Source organism: Cuculus canorus, chromosome 2 (genome assembly GCF_017976375.1).
Source record: "Cuculus canorus isolate bCucCan1 chromosome 2, bCucCan1.pri, whole genome shotgun sequence".
In the NCBI taxonomy this organism is placed as follows: domain Eukaryota; kingdom Metazoa; phylum Chordata; class Aves; order Cuculiformes; family Cuculidae; genus Cuculus; species Cuculus canorus.
Window position 1 is genome coordinate 31,110,444 of NC_071402.1, and position 16,131 is coordinate 31,126,574.

The 16,131-nt window shown below is 44.7% G+C and overlaps 1 protein-coding gene across 2 annotated transcripts in view; it reads left to right on the forward strand.

Annotated features, from left to right (window-relative positions):
* The window catches only part of ZNF704 (zinc finger protein 704), a 105,406-nt gene continuing 89,275 nt past the window's right edge, over positions 1–16,131 (forward strand). For both annotated transcript variants that reach the window (XR_008448419.1, XM_054057975.1), the window contains exon 1: positions 1–245. Coding sequence is in view for 1 of the 2 variants with exons in the window: in XM_054057975.1 (XP_053913950.1) it covers positions 9–245 (237 nt within the window). In the remaining variant the exon portion in view is untranslated. The remainder of the gene's footprint in view (positions 246–16,131) is intronic.

Below are 16,131 nucleotides of genomic sequence, written 5' to 3' on the forward strand. Positions count from 1 at the left end.
CGGGCACCATGCAGGCGCGGCGCCTGGCCAAGCGCTGCGGCCGGGGCGGGCGGCGCGCGGGGCCGGCGCGGGAGGACGGGGCGCGGCCCCCCCCGCGGGAGGGCTCCGCCGCCGCGCCCGAGGAGGAGGACGAGGAGGAGGACGCGGTTTTGGAGGAGGAGGACGAGGAGGAAGAGGGCGGCCTGGGGAGCGCCCCCGCCGCGCTGAGCGGACACAGCAGGGGCCCCCTCCGCTGCGGCGAGAAGGTGCGTGCCGGCGGGGCGGGTCTGGCCGGTGCCCGGGCCGGGGGGCGGATACGGGTCTGGCCGGTGCCCCGGGCCGGGGGACGACAGGGAGATGTGCGAGGTGCGGGGCCGGCCGTTGCTCTTTGCCGGGGGACGGGAGGGAGGTGCGGGTCTTCCCGGTGCCCCGGGGCGGCGGGGGGGGCGGGGCCGGCTGGGGGGCGGGGGCGGGGCTGGCCGGTGCCCTGGGCCGGGGGACGGAAGGCATTTGCGAGGGGGGCGGTGCGAGGTGTAGGACCGGCCGGTGCCCCGCGCGGGGAGGCGGGAGTGGGGACTGCGGGGCGGGGTGTGGGGCCGGCCGGTGCCCGGGGCCGGGGGTGTGGGTGTGGCCGATGCCCGGGCCGAGGAATGGGGGGGAATGGCGGGGGTGCGAGGTGCAGGGTGCGGGACCGGCCGGTGCCCCGGAGAGGGGGCGGGAGGGGATACGCGGGGTGCGGGTCCGGCCGGTGCCTTGGGCCGGGGGATGGAAGGGGAGGTGTGCGGGGTGTGGTGCGGAATACGAGACCGGCTGGTGCCCCGGGGCGGGAGCAGGGGGTGCGAGCCGGTGCCCGGGTCTGGCCGGTGCCCGGGACGGGAGAGGTGTGCGATGCGGCGTGCGGGACCGGCCAGTGCCCCAGGGCGGGTTGTCCGAGCCGGCGTGTGTGGTGGGGATGCGGCCGGTGCCCCGGGCGTGGGAGGATGGTGGAGGCGGGATGGGGGTGTGGTGGGGTCCGGCAGGGGTGCGGAGCTGGGCGGTGCCCCGGGGCGGTGGGGGTGCGATGCGGAGTGCGGGGCCGGCCGGTGCCCCGCCCGCTGCGGTTGCCGGCGGCGCTGCGAGCGGTGCGGGGCGTGCGTTCTCGCCCGGCGCGGCGGCGAGGAGTGCAGGGTTCTGCCGGGTGAGCAGCGTGGCGGGGCTGTCGGGGGCACAGGGTGCTCAGCCTGGCCCTTCGCGAGGGTTAATCCAAGGTTGGAGTCGCTGGGGCTGCGGGATCCCCGGCGCCGGGCAGAGCTCCTGCGCGGGAATGGCCGTGGGAATCATAGAATCATTGAATGTTTGCCTTGGAAGGGGCCTTAAAGATCATTCAGTTCCAACCCCCCCGCAACGGGCAGAGACATCCCACTAGATTAGACTGCCCAAGGTCCCCTCCAACCTGGCCTTGAGCACGTCCAAGGAAGGGAACCCCTATGGGTGAGTCGTCAAAAGTTTTGGAGCGTGGCAGTGCTGTGCACATCCCCCTGTGTGCATCCTGCCAGAGAAGCCCTCTGATTTCCATGCTGGTCAGAGCAACCTGATGAACACCCGCAGGCTCCCATACCGCAGACCTGGCCTCGATTATTTTACCCTGAGAGGTTTTCTGTAATTAATTTTCTCTTGGGATAACCCCAATAGTAGGGTGAAGTCTGTCCATAGGTGTGCAGAGGACACTGCACTGGTTGTGGAAAATAAATGTAGATAAAAGTTCAAAGAGTATCCATTTGGATTGTTGTTTTGGGTTTTTTTTTAATAAATAATGATCCTTACTTAACAGATCTGAATTGGCCCAGTAGTAGTGCTATCTTACCATTGAGGACTTTCCCGTATCCACAGAAGAGAAAATAAAGGAAACGAATCCAAATGAACCAGACAAAAAAAAATCCTCAAAGGCAAGAGCAACAGAAGTACAAGTTATCCTCATTGTATAAGGGCGTGTGTGATAGAGCAGTGATAGGATAGATCTGACCCTGGTGGGGGTTGTTGGACCTTGTCCATGTAGTTCTTCATTGGGTCTGTCAAAAGCCACGAGATGTAATTGTGGTCTGGATAGGTCGGACTGTTCTTGCTGCTGAGGCCTGACAGGCTGGGACAACTTTGTTGCTACAAAACCTTTCTACGTTTGACAGGTAGCCTAAGGATGAAGGATACCATAATGGGCTTCTGGCCCCATCAGTCTCCCCATCGCACTGAAACTCCCAAGTGGCAGAGAAGGCTTAGAGAAACTTCTGAGTACCTGTTCGGAATAAAACTGTGAGAATCTCAAAGAGAGCACAATAACCCGAAATACCCTCTAGATTACATAGGCATAATCTGCATATAATGTGGGTTATCTGACTGTATTCTTCTCGTTATCGGCCCTCAACATGCTTTTGAGTAGCAGGTCTGTTAATATAAGTAAAGGCTGCTGGTATTTCTGCCTTGCACTTAAGACTATGTGTGCATGTAAGAACATCGTCTTGTGTGTATTTACTTCCCTGGATGGTATATCTGCCTGAGATGAGAAGAGTGGATTCATGCATATTGGTCTACTCTTAGTGTACATAATAAATTCTCAAGTCATGTTCAGTAGCCAGGTGCAGATGGTTACCCTCTTTGGAACAATATTTCTAGCTTGCTTGTTGTTTTGCTTTCACTATTTATACTTTAAGCTGCTATAAAGTAAGAAAACAGTTATAATTTAACATTTTAAAGAAATGGTCTTTGGTTTCTGTGTATTTCTTTAGGGATTATTAGTATGGGATTACATAGAGCGTAATCTGAGGGTACTTCCAAGTAATTTTAAAACAACAAATGAAGCGTGAAAGAAGTAGGCATAAAATGAATGCAGAGGTTCTACTGCAAAGCTGCAGAGGTTCTACTGCAAAGCTGCAGGAGTAGTGCTGGCATGATCTGGCTGTGGTTTGTCAAATGGGATTCCTGCCAAATGGAGAACTGGCATGGGGTAAGCAGCATTTGACTCCCAGACTTCCCCTTCTGAGTTGGCATCTGGGTGCAAAGAGTATTGAAGAGGTGTCGGCTCCTGAGAGAGGGCATACATTGTTACAGTGTTCAATACCCTTGAGAGCAAGAGACATCTTGAAGAGCTTCAGAATTTAATCAGACTTCAAAGCAAAGTGGTCCAGGTGCTCGTTTTGCAGTTATATGCTTATCCAGATAATGCAATTAAAAAGCAGCGCGCAATGTTTTGGTGTGTGGGTGTGGATACAGATGATGTAGGTGCACACTTGATGTCTGTGCTCTTGGGTGAAATGGCATTTTACAGCTAGAGGTTTCCTGGGCTTCTCATGGTCACATCCGTGGAATGCCTGTGGTACATGGATGAATGCATCATAGGGTCTGCAGTGGAATTAATATTTTTTTAAAGTGCCTGAGAATATGGTCTATTAGTCAAGATGAAAAAAGTACCTTCACCATCAGGTCTTGTAGCTGTGTTATCTCTACCAAAAAGGTGTCCCCTGTGTGATTGCATCACTGGTGGTCTGGTTTTCACCCTCACTTGAGCGTGGGGGTAGAAAGAGTGGAAGGAGTACTTTATAAAGACAAATCTTATTACTCCAATTTCTCATGTCTTGGAAAGAGAGAACAGAGTGAGATAGGCTGTTGGTCATGGGGAGGATACAGAAATTGCTTCTTAATATTGATGTAGCCAAATAGGTGTCCAGGTGGAGAACACTGGAGAACATTTTGTTGCTCTTTCTCCCCTCCTATTCTAATACAGTGCTGGAAGAGGCGTGATCGTGCTGTCTGTAGGTGGTGGTTAGTGGCAGGATAGCCAGAGAGACTTGGAGAACCTGTAAAGCCTAGTTGAGAAGTGTTGGGATTCTTACTTTGTCAGAACTAGTTCATTCATCTGCATAGAAAAGCAAGTAACACCAAGGTGCTAATTATACACACTCATTTTGCATGTGAAACACTTTTTGTGCAACCCATACTTGCTGCTTTGTCTGCATCTAGATTTCCAGCCTGGAAAAAAAGAAGAAATAGTGTAATTAACAGTACTTTGTCTTGAAACCTGTATTAATTTGAGGTCCTATTTATTTCATGTTTTGTGTGGAGCTTGGTTCAGATACCAAAAGCAACCACGTTAGTACTGTGCTGGGGTTAATTCAGTCTGTGAGAACCACTCTGTTTGGTCATACGGAGAGAAGGTTACGAAGTAGGGTCCATCAGCACTCTGTGATGCTTACTTTATTGGGTATTTGGCAAGCAAGCCGCACTGAAAGTTGCAGAGCTACACTAATTTGCCTGTAAACCATTGAAGCACTGTGATTGAGGATTGGCTTGTGATACGTGATGAACATAGGCTTGTGATAACTTGCCAGCATGTTGCAATATTTTCTCTACTGTTATAAATAGTAAAGGAATTAGTGTTTTCTTTTGTTTAGCCCAGCTGAGTTGCCACTTTATCTCCAACCCGGTTTCCATCCCCAGGCTCAGAGTATGGACACAGGACATTTCTAACCCAGGTGACCATGGGGGTTGCTTCTGTTCCTCAAGCATTATGTTGCTGTGGTCTCTTCCCCTTACCTTACCATAAGCACCTGTGAAATTACCCATTCCAGATATTGTCTTATGCACGAACACTTCTTGGTAGTTTAGAAAGATGAAGTAGCTCCCAGAATCATGAGAAATAAGCAGATGAAGAGTCTGAAAACTGAAGACCTGGATGGCTTGTGCTTTGGCACTGGAAGAATATGAAAGCCCAAGCTGTGTTAGCAAGACTTCAACTTCATGCCTGTTGGGCTCAGTTTTGCCCACCTTGCAGAGTGGAATTTGCACAAGTGCAAAGTCTGGAGCACATGCAAGTCTGTACTAAAAGTTTCGGAGCAGGGATGGCAGATTTTGGTAGGAGTCTAGGTTAATAAGTAAAAAGCATGTGCTTTTGGACCTTGGCTTTTTTAGGTTTGGTTTTGTTTGTTTGTTTGTGGTGGGTTTGGTTTGGTTTCTTTTTAATATAGAGACATCTGTGTGATATGTGGGATATAGAAGAATCTTCAGAATTTGTCTGGAAGAAATCATTTGCCTATTACATGCGTTGTTTGGCTGGTTTGAATTCCCTCTCTGCTCCTTTTTGCTTTTCTCTGCATTCTTTCTAAAATCGGGTGTGAACTCATTGTCATCCTTTGACTTTCACCTTTACTGTTTGAGTGAGTTGTAGGCTCATCTTGGGCAAAACAAGATTTTTTTTGCTTCATTAGCAAAATGCTATTTAATTTATCATTCATACATGCATGCAAGTATATATTAACAGACAGTTTACAACATGCAAACTTCAACTAACAGATTCACTTAGTGGCAGAGAGATCTTAAAGCCACATTAGGAACTTGCACACAAACTGAAGAGTAAACTGGTGTTCCCTCTCAGATAAGTAGTGATAAAGATACTTTTATAAATACTAGTAGTTATTATAACACCAAAACTCATATTGGAGTTGGATCCTCTTAGGCTAGGCTGTGTGTGCAAAGTCAAAGGGTAACACAGGAAATAGCAGATGGTTGCTGATGGACTGCGGAGAACAACTAAAGGGTGAGACGTTCCTAAAAGGAATTGTATAAGAAACTGTAATTATGTGAGAATAAAGAGATATGCTGGGGTTGCCAGCAGCTTTCATCCTTATTTGTAGACTTTTCTATCTAGAATGTGTGACTAGTTGGCTGCATATATGCCAGGTCTACTGGTAGATGGGATGTGCCGCTCAGTCTGTATCATAGCATGGTCGAAGCTGGAAGGGACCTCTGGGGATCATCTGGTCCGTCCCCTGTGATCAAGCAGGGACATCTAGAGCTGGTTGCCCAGGACCATGTACAGACAATATCTCCAAGGACGGAGACTGCACAGGAATTTGGCCAGTCATTTTGTCCTAGAAGTTCATCAGACTGGCCAAGCATGACTTCCCCTTGGTGTCTGCTTTGTAAATACTGCTGTGGATTGAGCAATGATGCTTTTTTATTCCCCACCCCCAAATGAGAGTGCCCATTGGCTTTGTAATGCTTTCAAGTGATTTATTGAATTGCTTATTTCTAAAAATAGCGAGCAGCTTGACCATTCCTGCTGCTCGAGGCCACCCCTAAGACTACCGGAGGATGGGAGGCTAAGATAGAAACTCTCATTTTTTGTTTGTTTGCAAAAATTGAACAGGAAATACAGAACAAATCAAAAAGAGTGTGCGTGAGCTCCTGTGGTGATCAGCTTCCATTTCACAGACTTGTGTTAATGTTTTTAACTGTAACGTGTTGCCGAACGTAGTGGGTAAGAATTTAATGTTGTTGCTGCTGCTGAACAATCTGTAGTGCGATCACTTTCACTGGTCTGGCACCTTCCCAGACTTTCCAATCCCAAACGATGATTGCCCTGACATTTGCCTCATTGTATTAAAAAGTACAAGTGTGGGTGGTATTTGTTGTTTGACAACAAAACTAATGATGACGGGAAACCGCACAACCTCTGTTGCTTGAACTTTGTATAAAAATACACATCTTTTTATTGGTGTTTTTGTGAAAGATAAATAATCAAACTTCCACAAAATCCTGACCCATCTGAAGTTGGTGGGAAAATCCCACTAGTTTACGCAGATTTGGAGTTTGAGCCTAGTTGCCTAACCACAAATGTGGATCCATTAGCCTCCCAAAACCTTTCTGCGACAGCCGGAATAATTTTTAAGTATTGCCTAAACACCATAGGAGACTGTTGTGATGGCTGGGCAAGTATTCAGAAGGAAGGTAAAATGTCTCAGTGATGAGATACTGAAGTATGACATTATATAGCTCATCTTTTTGCCATCTTGAATGTATTTTTTTAACTTCGTGAATAAAATGTTACTTGAACTTTAGATAGGCAGTGCAGTTATGACAAGCGGTCATAAGACTGGATGGTTACTTAATTTTGTTTTTTGTTCTTCACCAGATAAAGTGGCTACTACTGCCTGCATCATACTGAACGAATTGTATAAACTGGACTTTGTAAAGCTGAGAAGCCAAACATTTGATCCAACCTGATCTTTATATATACATGCCTATCACCTTGAAATGGCTGAAAGAACTATCTTTGGATCGAAAAAGCTTTTGACCTCCTATTTCTCAACGAGTCTCTTTGTTTTATAATGTAGTTGTGACAAATGTAAATACTGCCAAAGGAAAAAAAAGTCTTATTTTTAACAGTAAAATACTTCTACAGAGAATACTGCAGTGCGGTTCTCGCCTCGTTTACAGTCTAGGTTAGTGGTGGTTCCTCTAGCTGGTTGTTCACTGGTGCTACATAAGGCAATGGCCAGTGGTACTCATCTGGCTTACGGAGCCATATGGAAAAAGCAGAAAAATTAATAAAGGTGAAATGTTGGTTGCTAAGGATTTACAGTGATATTTTTTTCTTCAACATATGTGACCACCACTGTTACAGACAGTTGTCCTTACTTTCTCAGGGCAGAAGTGTAGTGTTTGGTCTTGTAGGTGTTTCTCTTTCCATGCTGGGAGGTTGCTCTGCTGGAGCAGCAGCCTTTGCAGCACAGCATGCTTTTATGCCTGGGTGCTGGGTAAAACCAAATGGTGTTTGTGAAGTCATAGTGAGGTGATTTAATGTTTCATCAGTTCCAAACAGGGTAAAGCATTCCCCTCTCTGTGCTTGCTTGCTTGCTTGCTTCCTTCCTTCCTGCACTGGCTACCTTGGGCTTGCGCCAGAATTTGTTGTGTACTTCTGTGGGCTACTGAAACTCACTGAAACAGCAGAAAAAACATGTGGTAGAGGGTCTGTAGACTCTGTAACTTCTGTTAGTCGAAGTGACTCAGGAAAGGGCTTGTCAAGCATCTTGGTAGTGTGAGGGAAAAGATGGATGTCACAGCTGGGGCATCCAGAGTGAAGAAAAGGAAGGCGAGAAATGGGGCAAGCCTTCCTCCTTTAGAGGACAGCAGCCATTTAACGAGTTTGGCTGTGCTTGAATTTGGCCCTGATTTTTTTCAGGTTCTCTGTGAAAACTCTTCTCCCATGAGACATCTTTTCATCCCTCTAGTTTGCAAGTCTTTGATGGGAGAGGGCTGGATTCTACAGTGGCTGAGGAGGAGAAGGTCACATTTGGCCTCCACTGATTTCTGCTAGTGTTATTGTATTGCTTCCAGGCATAATGAGATGAAACTCTGTGATATCACTTCTCTGCATAGTTAGACCCAAAAATAAACTTCTTTTTTGGCACCTCTCCCACTGTGAACAGGAAAACTGGTAAATGTTTCTGACTGGAAACAAACATAGCTCTGGGAGAGTCTCCTAACTGGGGCCAGTGCTCCTTGCTTGTCCATCTCCTCTGAAGGACTAGGCTTTCTACTTCCAGGCTCGATATTGATTAGAGGAGATAAGGATGTGCACTTAGTTCTGATGTTGTAGTATCTGCTGCAGGCGCTCAGCTTCAGGGATCACCACTGGCCCTTGAAGCTTTCATTCGCAGCGCCTGTTTCATTCAGCTAGATACACCTGTGAATTACATTGGTTTAATTTTACTTGAATCCCATCATTTAAAGCAAACAAACAAACAAACAATCCCACACAAAAACAAAAAAAAAAAGAAGAGTGAAGTCTTTTTATTCCTAGGATGTTAAGGCATATGGGTTACATTTCCATACTTTTTGTAGTGAGCTGGCATCTGCAGCATCTCATCTTGTCTGGCTGCTTCCAAAGTCAGGCAATCTCTTCTGACCTTAGAGATCGCACACCTCTCTGTACCTTATTTCAAGAGGTTTTGAAAATAAAGCTGATCTCTTTTACTTTTCAGTAGACATACTGTGCTATATGTCTCTATCCAGACAGAGAAGGGCTTTCAGATGCAGATGAACTGAACAAGGGTTTCTTACTGAGGAGCAGTGATGTAGCATCTCCGAAATCTTATACTAAGTGTGGGGATTCCCTTACTGCACCTATATGTTCCGATTTTTGGGACCTCTGGTTTCTTGATCCTCAATGAGATGATAGAAATAGTGATGATATTTCTCTCTTTTGCTTTGAACCACTGACATCCTTACTGATCCCAAACCACCAGCAAATGAAAAGACAAAGAAATAGAGCTTTTCATACATCTTCAAGAATGATCTTGAAATAATTGAAATTTAAGATATTTTATTTGCATATGAAGCTTGGGAAATACAGTCAAGATTGATATTTCTGTTCCTCAGACCGTCCATATATAAGGCTGTATTAAACTACTTGAAGCTGAAGCTATTCTGTACAACTTCTTAACATAGAATCAAAATTAGGGGCAGCAAAAGCAGGAGATGCTTTTCTACTGGCTTTTAGGACCTTCTTTGCATCTTTTACAGTAGGAAAAATCACTCTTTCAAAGCAAACAGATGTTCATAGGCATACTGTAGAAAATACTGTGATGGAAGGCTTCAGAGCTTCAGCCAATACAGTAGAAACACATGACTTGATGACGCTCACTAATTACAACTCGTAAATGCAACCAATAACATTCTAGAAATAAAAACAAAATGGTTAACTTGAACTTCCCTGCTGTTCTGCATTAGCATGCTCATTTTTATTGCGAATTCTAGTTTTTTAAATTTTCTCAGAGGTGGTAAGCAAGACCCAGGTGTATCCTCCTCTTTTGTTACTAAGTGCTCCTTGGCCAGCCCAGGTCACCCGTTTCCAGTCCCTCTCCTGTCCTGTGCATGGCCCCAGCTTGCTCTGATGGCACTGGGCAGTGCTCACACGGCTTTCACTGCAGGAGCTTGGTGTTGGGAATGCACAGCCTGGCAGGGGCCCTTCCTGCTTGCACAGCGAGGCATGTACGTCTCTGTGAGAAAATGTGATAATTGCTTTAGTTGATTTTAAACTCACCGTTTGCGAAGCCAATAATTGGGAATGCAGTTACGGCTGCCCATTCTTGGCCAGCCAAGCCCTGGTGCAGTATCAGAGCGCTCAATGGTGAGTGTGTTTAGCGAAACTCTTAAGTGCAGGAACAGGACTGCTAAATGAAGAATGAACCTGTTCTTTGCAAATATTCTGCTTTCCTTCTGTTTAAGGATTTCCAAGCCAGTTTCTTATTTTTCAGCCGTTTATAGGCAGTAGGGTTCTGAGGGCTAGCGGGGTTTGCAGGGTGGTGACTGCAAGTCATTCACTTGGATGCACAGCCTCCAGAGTACAAAGCATGGGGTTATTTCTTTGAAACTTAAATGTTACACACAAATAATTAGGATTAATATTTGATAACTCTTACTAATTGATTATCTTAGAAGTCATGTGATGTACTTTTCTGTAAGGAACTTACTGTGTCTGTATATGACATGAGAAAGGAAGCTGCTATACTTTCACATTTTCATCACTTTGTTCATGTGGTGGAGAAAAAAGGGCTCAAACATCTCTGAATCATTTTTGTATAGACCTGAAAAAGGTGTGTAGGAAGGGCTGTGGGTTTCCACTGTTCTTTGCTGTCTGCCCTGTAACCTTAGTAACACCTCTCTGTCCACTTCTAACAACATGAGCGTTTCTTGTGCCGGTTAGTGCAGAATTTCAAATATGGGAGTGAAAGTTTCTGTCATTCCTCTGGATAGATGCTGTATAATGCAGAAACACCGTAGACTGGTGCTGGAATACATGATTTTTTGTAGATGAGTTATATTTAGCCAGATAAGTGCTGACATATACATTATAATGAAAGAGCAGAAACTTCTTGCTGACTCCAATTCTTGCTGCTTAACACCATATGGTGAATCCAGGCAGTGTAAATGTTTAGATTTGTCTTCTAATGTCTAGAAAATAAATACTCTGGATGGTTTTGTATATTCAGTCGAACTTTGTCCTAGCCTCGTTGAAAATGAGTATATAACATTACTATATATTAATGCATGCTGTATGTTGCAAGGAACGCTTACAGTTCTGTATTGTTAGGGAGCAGCAGTTTACCAGTGCTTGGAGTGATTAGATTAGATTGACATGGTTTATGTGTAATGAGCAACCGCTGGTGAGGCAATTAATTAAATGCAAAGTATACTCAAAAATGTAATAGTACATTTAAATTCAGGGCAGATTATTTTCAAGCATCATTGCAAGAGTCTGTCTTATCTCTTTGTATTCCAGTATGAATAGAGATTTCTGGTGAAATGGCAATTCAATGCATTCTTTCCTTCCAACGAGGACATCGTTTTGGGATGGCAAAAATTAGAGCCTTTTTACATTTAAAAAAATCTGTTGCAGGAACTTGAACTGGAAATACTATATGAAGTAATAAGACTAAACTAAAACCTTTGTCCTTCCTAGGGATTTAATGTAAATATTTTTTACTGGCATGATGTTATCTTGGTAACAAGTTTAGTGTTTCTCATTTCTGCTTGTTGTATTTTGCTGTGAAATTTTACTCCTAGTTTCTTTCTTATTCAGAAGAGTGGCTTATCCTCATCCCTAGACCATAATCTAGCTGTTAAGGCTGGCCTGGAGAGAGTCGTGCAGTTATTGAGCTCCTGTTTTGGCTGAACTTTTAAAATGTCTGTCATGTTAAATATATACGGTTCATTATTGTTTCCCATTAATACACTAGGCTGAAATATACCGATTCTTTCTTCCATTTCCCCCACTGAGCTGTGTATTTGTTCTGCAGTGGATCAAAAATGTTGCTAAATCCTTTAAAAAAAAAAAATCCTGTGACTTTTGTTTTCTTACCAAATGTAAGTTTTATTGGCAGTCCCTGACAGTTTGCATGCTTATGTCTGTTTAAGAGAACAGAAAGAGATGGTTGCAAAGTCAGAATGGAAAAACTGTTTATAAAAAAGAGCAAAGTTATATGTCAGGCTCGTAGGCTCATAGAATCATAGAATAGTTCGAGTTGGAAGGGACTTTAAAGATCATCTAATTCCAATCCCTCTGCTATGGGCAGGGACACTTCTCACTAGATCAGCTTGCTCAAAGCCTCATCCAACCTGACCTTGCACACTTCCAGGGATGGGGCAGCCACAGCTTCCATGAGCAGCTTCTTCCAGTGCCTCACTGTCCTCAAGATTTATTTCTTATATCTAAGATAAATCCACCCTTTTCCAGTTTAAACCCATTACCCCTTGTGCTATCACTACATGCGCTTTCCAGGTTTCTTGTACGCCTCCTTTAGGAACTGGAAGGTCGCCATAAGGTCTCTCCAGAGCCTTCTCTTCTGCAGGCTGAACAACCCCAACTCTCTCAGCCTGTCCTCAGGAGAAGTGCCCAGCCCTCGGATCATCTTTGTGGCCCTCCTCTGGCCTCACTGTAGCAGGTCCATGTCCTTCTTACATTGGGGGCCTCAGAGCTGGACACAGTACTGAAGTGACATCTCAGGATAGCAGAGCAGAGGGGGAGAATCACCTCCCTTGACCTCCTGGTCACGTGTGTTTTGATGCAGCCCAGGATAAGTTTGGCTTTTTGGGCTGCAAGTGCGCATTGCTGGCTTATGTTGAGCTTCTCATACACCTGCACACCCAAGTCCTTCTCCTCAGGGCTGCTTTCAAGATAATCTCTGCCCAGCCTATTTTTGTGCTTGAGACTGCCTCGACCCAGGTGCAGGACCTTGCATTTGGCCTTATTGAACCTCGTGAGATTTGCACAGGCCTACAATCACAGGCCTACCTATCAAGCCTGTCAGGATCCCTCTGGATGATATCCCTTCCCTCCATCGTGGTTGCTAAACTAGTTTGTAGCTATTGGTGTTTTTTAAATTGGTGTTTATTCAAAAGAATTTTTGATGGAATTAGACTGACTGTTTATGTCATAAATCAGATGGAAATCAAACATGCTCATCCAGAAGTATGTGATCTTTAACATCTATACAGTGTTAATGTATAGGCCTCAATGTTAGTACATAGGCCTCAAACTGTCAACCTAGTTAAAATTATTTATCTGTTAAGAATGGAAATTTATCCAGAATTGGAGTAATGTGTTGGGTGCCTGTTGTTGGGGTGGGTTTTTTTGGTAGTTGTTTTTTAACTGGGATTGTCCCCCACCCGTCTGCCTCCCCACAATCTGGAAAGCAGCCAGTGTGTCTTGTGAGGGATCCTGTTGGTTTTGGAATGGAGTGACACTGGGGTTGATTCCAGTTATGGTGGCCTGTAGCTGAACTAAAGGAAGTGTAACTTTATGGGTTGCGGGAGAAAAGGGAGTTTGTATAAAAATGGAAACATGGCAATGGCATCAGGATTATGATAAAGTGGGGGTTTTTTTTAGCAGCTAGTTTCCCAAAGCATATTCCCACTAGCTTTTTTTTATAGGAAGATTTGGATGCAGCCAGCTTTTGTACAGATACTTCCCTCCACCCTCATTAAACTATTTTTAAATGGCTTTTGGAGGGACTTTTTGTTGCTGTAAAATGAACCCTTTTCTTTGTATGGACAAAATGGCACTACATAGGCCATAGTTGCAAGATTATTTCATTTACCCAGGCATCTAGGACTCAGACTATGGAAGGAGGGACCTTCTCAGACATCTTAGTCCTTCCAGAATTCCAGGAGACGCATGGGGAGAAACAGGAGACAGTTGGTGTCTCCCCAGAAGATCGGGGGAGCTGGCTGGGCTCTCACTGCTATCCTGCTTGACATAAGCCTTGCTCTGCCAAGCCGCTGTTTGCTGGGCTGTGTCTTGGCAGGCAGATGCAATCACATGTGTGGCCAGATCTTCAGCTGGCATAGATCAGCATAGCTTTGTTGTAGATGCTGTATCGAGTCACTGGGTTGGAGGCAGTGCTGCATGGGTGAGTGATGCGCTGTGCTAGGCAGCTGCCTTCTGCTTGTGCACCTCCATCACATCCGGTACCTGCTGCCCGACTCCTTGTTGGCAAATCAGCCCCCAAGTTGTTTATTAAACTGACAGCAAAGTAGGTATGGTGTGTGGCATGGCAGTTCTTTCAATTTTTTTTTCTGTCGCCGTCTGCCTGCATAGACCATTACAAAGCCTGTTAAAAATGAGGTCTGTGGTTCTCGTGTGCCCACCTGGATTCACAGTTGCTGCACAAAAAAACCAGGAACTTTGAAAGAATATAAGTGTGAGTCAGTTTTTACATTTGAAGTCATATTTCTATACGTTTGGGTCACACAGGTAAATCATGCTAATGTTCTTGGGAGTTTAATACTTTGCATCACATAGGCAACACAAACATCTTAGTGCCTGTTAAATGCTAGTGAACTATTTGAAAAGAAATAACTTGAGTTTTTAAGCAGCAATGCACCAGAAGCAAGGGAAGATGCTGAAGCCCAGTCAAGTTTTACTCAAGAGATGGAGTTTATAGTCTGTCCAATGTAACTATTTGCCTCTGCATATAAATATTATAGCTCTACTTATTCATGTGTTGCTGATCCTTTGCCTGGGCGATTCAGTACTTCAGCTGTCTGATGGATCAATAATTAGTTTGCTGTCAGGGCAGAATCTAAGCTGAAATTTAACTGAAATTGGAGAAGACTGAAGTTTGACAGCAATGTGAGCATCTAATCTCGAAGTGGGTTTGGGCATAACAAAAATCGACTGCAGATAAGTTAAGGCCTAAACTATTGAAAAATTGCAGTCTGCAGGGTGTGCATGATTTATTCTGTAAAAAATAAAGAAAAAAAATCTCTAAATCCTCAAAATTTCTGTTAATGTTGAGCATGCTTTAATTTAGGCAGGACATCCGTTGCAGCACATGGTCTTGATTGATGCATGTGGAGTTCAGGACTAACAGCTTAGTTATCACAAGATACCACTAATACTAAGTTTCTTTAGGTAGGTTAAGATGGCTTTTGCAATGAAAAATTATTAATATATTGCTGAAAATACTGAAAATATTAACTGTGTTAGTAGTTTAGGTGGCACATGGAATGTGAAGTTTCTTTTTTAAATAACAATAACGAATCAAGCAAGTACTTAAAAAGTAAAATCCCCAACCTAAATATATACCATTGTCTTGACAACTTCAAAACAAACTAAAACACTTTCCTTTTTTTGTTTAATAGAGTTTCTGCTTAGAAACTGAAGCAAGAAATTAGTTTCGATTTTTGCAGGAAGTTTGTCAGGCTCCCTGGTTGAAGTGGGACCTGTCTCGGTTTGCCAGAGCAGGGCTGCCATGGCACTGTGCTGCTGTGCTCGGCAAGCACGAATATTTTGAAATGAACAAGGGAAAATCGCTGTGACTCAGCTCACGGTTTTGAAGAAGTTCATAGAAATGGTCATGTTATTACATATTGAAAACTCAGAGGAGAGTGAAAGATCAGTGCTTGCTGAGAAGCAGTAGAAGGAGTAAAGACAGATCAAACCCCAAGTGTGAGCTCCAGGGAAGAAGGTACAAGTAACACTGAGCGGTTGTTTCCAAGCAGTGGCAAATCAGGAGTTTCCCTTGCCCAGCGGCAGTGGGAGGGAAGTAGTCAAAGGCAGGTGAGGGTAACTGCAGACACAAGCAAAGCTGTGATTTAAAATTTGCAGATGGTTATAAATCCTGCCTCTGAACTTCCAAGTGATGTTGGTTGCCTGAGGGCAGGCTGCAAAGGACTCAGTTAAAAGTAAGCTGAAGGTTGCTAATGGCCTGAGGGTGAAAATATGCAGTGACTTGCATAGAAAAACACCCTGTTATAAAATGACTTTTACGAGCAGTAATTAATCAAGGGTATGGAAAAAAATGCAAGTTTTTATCAGCAGTTGATACTGGAGGCACTAAGGTGGCAAATACAGAGGTATGATGACAAGAAAAGCCAAACCGTTGGGGAAAACATAATCATGAAGTTTGAGAACAACTAGGCGTAAGGAAGAATTTTTTCAATATGAGAGTAGTGAGGCACTGGAACAGATTGTCCAGGGAAGTTGTGGATGCCTTATCCCTGGAGGCCAGGTTCGATGGGGCCTTGGACAGCCTGATCTAGTGGGATGTGTCCTTGTCTATGGCAGGGGGGTTGGAACTGGATGATCTTTAAGGTCCTTTCCAACCCAAACTATTCCATGTTTCTATGAACTAAGGGAAGATAAATGCAAAGTATAGGAAGTAAGCTGAAATAAACTGATATTACGGTGTTAACATCTGGCTGGCTGCGAGACACGCTCCATCTACTCGGACTAGACCTTCCACAAAATTTTTGCTGAAAAACGTTCTCGACTTAGAGGACCACCACGAGCCTAAAAGTGTTCAAAAGAATATGAAGGTTCTATGGGGGGAAAAAAAG